This window comes from Octodon degus, unplaced genomic scaffold (assembly GCF_000260255.1).
Source record: "Octodon degus isolate 3935 unplaced genomic scaffold, OctDeg1.0 scaffold00081, whole genome shotgun sequence".
Lineage (NCBI taxonomy): Eukaryota > Metazoa > Chordata > Mammalia > Rodentia > Octodontidae > Octodon > Octodon degus.
Window position 1 is genome coordinate 8722975 of NW_004524657.1, and position 4556 is coordinate 8727530.

Sequence of the window (4556 nt, forward strand, 5' to 3'; positions counted from 1 at the left end):
TCTAATAATAATAAAAAAGAATAAAAGAAATGCTAATGTGGAAAAAAAAAAAAAAAAAGAAGTTAGTTCTACTTTCCTGACAAGGAAAATTGTTGGACTCCAGGAAAATGAAAGCAAGCTGTTTATGGATTACTGGCGGTAAATTTTCTGATCTCAAAATTTGATGGGGTAGGAAGTTAAACTTATATCAGACATGGCTTAATAAAGAATAGCACACTAAACTTTATGATTTTACTGTTCTTTTTAAAAAATAATGTATATCATGTTTACGTTTTATTAGAATTCTTTTATTTTTAAAATAACTTCAAACTGAGTAGTTTTTAATACCTGTATTAAAAATTAATGTATTAAAAATTAATGTATTAATGATTCATTCATTAATCTGAATGAATATTGTCATTCAGATTCAAGGCCATATTATCAAAACGCTGTCTACCTATCACCAAATTATTCTGACAATGAAATATGGCCCCCAAAATATTTAAGGGTTAAAACTGTAAGCGAAAAGATATTTAAAGCTTATTTCTAACTTTTAGCTCCAAACTTTAAGTATAATTCCTCTAAAAATACGAAACAGAAGTGGTCCTGTTATCAAAGTAAAATGAATATTTCCTGTTAAAAACCTGGAGGCAATATTTTAATATCCTTTTTGAAAAAAAAACATGTAAAAACAAGAAATCTCACAAAATTAAACACTCAGATTGTCACATTTAAAAGGTATGCTTAAGATGTAGAAAATATATACATACAAATATGTTTATGCATAATATACACATACTATGTGTATATATAACATATAGAGATCTTCATTTAATGTCATAAAATAATCCCTAAACATATGTATTTATAAATTAAACTATTATAAAATAAGTTAAATGTACTAAGGACACTTATTTTTTAATATAATTCCATGTCTGTCCACTTAATGAAGTGCAGAAACATCATTATCTTTGTGAATTAAGATGAGAAGCTTCAAGTTTTGCTTTACAATAGTGCCTACTATACATGAAGATCTTCTTTAAGATCATTTCCAACAATCTTATTTTGAAAGAGTATTGGATTTATATTATTTCAAATGTGGTAAGTTGAACAAAACCAATACTGAACAACATACCTTTCAGATAATTTAAGGCTTTGGTGAAGAAGTTCTAATTTTTGACATGTCTCTATGCTGTCAACAGATGTCGAAGGCAATGAGTCTGATTGCACCTTGTTGGCATCACATAAATTAGCATCGTTTCTAGGTAGGGTGTTCCTGAATTTTCGTCCTAAATCCGTCCATAGGACATTCGTCAACATAACTTTGAGTTGCCTGTTATACACATAAATAATTAATAAATATGGTGCTAAAAGTTATATAATACATGAATTTACCACAAACTAACAAATGAATATGTGTAAGAATTCTAACTTTCAGCTCTTCAACTAATTAATTAGAAATATGATAAGAAAATAAAAATGCTTAGCTATTTCCCCAAATACATTAAAATGTAAGGCCCATTTCACTTAGGCTGGGATTTTCTTTAGAACTCTGTCATGCATACTAAAAATGTGCTCACACATGTGTACCTGCTGGATTTCTAGCAACCCATACATGTTTATTCATACCATTAGTGTAAGGGCAATATATATCTGTAGATCTCATCACAAATATAATCTCTTTCTGCACTAAAAATGTTTGTTTTTGATGTGCTGATTCACAAAACATTATTACATTAGGATCCATTATTATATCAGGAGTGAAATAATGTATCACATATAAACCTAAATCAACATACTCTTATAGTATGGAGTTAATTTACCATATTTCTAAAATGAGAAAATTGAAAACATTTAATGTATCAATCTTAAAAGGAAGCCTGATAAAGGCAGTTTTAAGTATTCACCTGTTTTGCTTATTTGCTCACTTGCTCATTCAATACATCTCTATGCTGACAATATTTGAAAAACTATGTTTGGTTCTGGAATTATGGAATACAGGTTTTGAAATAATATAAACAGACTATTAAGTGGACTTCAAGCAATGTTACATGAGAAATGACTGAAAATTATTGGAAAACTGTCTATTTACTCCCTGGTAAGTAGTTTTAGGCAATTTTTTGTTTATGTGTTTAATGAACACAAAAATACTGAGAAAAAAGCAAAATGTTCACATATTTCCAACATTAAATAGAGAAAAAAATCATATCTGTGGCAGTTACTTGAGGACATATTCCCAGGCAATCTAGTCCTAAGAACATCTATGGAAGGCAATGAAACTCCAAGGGGTCAAGTTTAAAGAATAAAGAGGTAGGTGAGATTCCTGTGAATTAATAATTTAATACTCAGTGAACATCTTCTAATAAAGGAACAATGCTCACAGGATTTGAAAATTCAGCAACAAACAAGGTAAAGTTCTTACCTTCACAGATCTTACATTCCATAGATTAATTCATTTCATCATTGATAATTGTAATAAATTATATGAAGAAGAAATACAGATGATATACATTTTTTGAACCAAGTCAGGAAAGGTTTTATTGAGATTATGAGCTTTGAAATAAAGTTTGAAAGGTTAGGTGAAAAATGAAGAAAAAGACCAAAAAACAAAAGACAAAAAAATTCTAAATATAAATAAGCTGAAAACTTCAGGGAAAAGAGCTGAGGGGGAAGCAACAGAGAAATAGCTTCTCAGAGATATGGCATCCAAAAACTGGACTATAGCAATGTGAGAAAGAAAAGAAGAAGGGAAGTGCATGCCCAGGATCCAGGAAGGGTCTGAAATGAGAATTGAAGCCCATGTGGAGAGTAAAGAGAGAAACTTCCACAAAACATGAGATGGCAGGCAGGGCTTTTTTTCCTGAGCTTGAACACACAGCACGGGAGGGCCAGCTGAAACCTATAGACATATGGTAACATCAAGCGAGCACAGGGGCCCTCACAGACAGGCACACCCATGGGGCCAACATGGTCAAGAATTCAGCAGCTGCTGGCTCTATCTAGCAGCTCCCAACAGAATTCAAGCAAGCAGAAGGAACAGGCACTGCTACAGGATGAATGAGTCTTTCTACTCCAGACTCATGGCCAGAAAGAAGCCTGAACTTCAGTGCAAATAAAGGTGCAGGCTCACTGGGATCATCCACTACCCTATCAAAAAGCTACTCCTGGATTGCTGCAACTAATGAATGCAGATCTGGACTCTATCTGCCCATATTTTCTACCAGTGACAACAGAGACATACCCTGAAGTGAACTTTTTTCTTTTTTCTTTCTCTGTTTTGGTGCCTCTTTTGTTTTCATTTGTCTCAATGGTTTTTCTTTTGTTTGTTTTTTATCTATACAACAGTGAACACAATTTATACTTTTGTTGTCATTCTACTGTTCTGTCTTCGGTAGGGATGTAACTCCATAGCATAAGCGAATGCTTAGCAAACACCAGGTCCTGAGTTTAATTCCAGTACAAAAAATTTTAAAAACAACTGTTTTTTTTCTTTTTATTCTTCCTTCTCTATTTCCATTTTCTGTATCAGTTTCCCAAATTTCCATCTACTTTGTTGTCTACCCTTGCTTCTAACCTCCTCCTGCTCCTCCTCCTTTTGCTTCGTTCTTCTCTATTTCTCTACTTTTTCTCCCTATTTTTAAATTTTCTCTCTTGTGGATAATGCTTCCATATTAGGATATATTTTCTGCATAGAAGGTGACAAAATTATTCAGAACAGTTATTTCTTCCTGGTATACAAGACCAAGATTGCCTAATGGTCAAGAAAAATACTATATGCCAGTACCAAAGAACTAGAGCTGGGCCAAGTGGAAAGCAACTTCTCCTCCCAAATAAATTGAAAATGTAGGATCTTCCAATATAATCCAAGCCACTTATACCTGAAAGACACCTCTGAGAAGTAAGCATTTCTCAATAGATCTAAATATTACAATAAAGCTAACTGACCATAGGCAATTTAAAAGCATCATCTGAGGAAACTAAAATGAACAAACAAACAAAAATAGACAAGACAAGACATCTAAACAATATGTAACCCCAGACACTCAGCTCACCAACACAAGCGGAGGAGGATAATGGGGGAGGGGAGCCAATCCAAAAGCCACCCATCTAGCCTTTCTGAAATGGTACCAGTGGAACTAACAAGGAAAATGAATAAGGCTCTAGGAAAACATCAAATAAGCAATAATTTCACAGATAACTACAGAGATAGTGACGTTAATGAAAGTCATGCTTAGAGACTTGAGAACAGATACAGATAAAAACAGGGGCGCTTTGGAAAATGATGGAAACCAAGAATGCCCAAACAGGAAATAAACAGAATCCATAAAACAGGTTCAAACAGGTATCCAAGACATAAGAGATTCCACTGGAAGTATATGCTGCAGAACTACCAAATATAAGACAAAATCTCAGATATAGAAGACGGGATCACGATTAGCAATCAAGAAAAGAAACATTGAGACCCAGTCCTAGCCCAGGTCCAGTGAGTGTGCGGAGAGTTTCCTGCTACCCTGCGCCGGCGGGACCAGTCCCAGCCCAGGCGCAGCGTGGGCCGGACCCTCTCCCAGCCCCTCGGG

At 34.0% G+C, this 4556-nt stretch overlaps 1 protein-coding gene across 3 annotated transcripts in view; it reads right to left on the minus strand.

The window, feature by feature from the left end:
• Positions 1 to 4556, minus strand: part of Senp7 (SUMO1/sentrin specific peptidase 7) — a 219917-nt gene that overhangs the window by 93425 nt on the left and 121936 nt on the right. For 2 of the 3 annotated variants that reach the window (XM_004636590.2, XM_023721305.1), the window contains one exon: positions 1115 to 1312. The exons of the other annotated variant lie outside the window; for it this stretch is intronic. In XM_004636590.2, coding sequence (XP_004636647.2) covers positions 1115 to 1312 — 198 coding nt within the window. The remainder of the gene's footprint in view (positions 1 to 1114; positions 1313 to 4556) is intronic. 3 annotated transcript variants of the gene reach the window in all.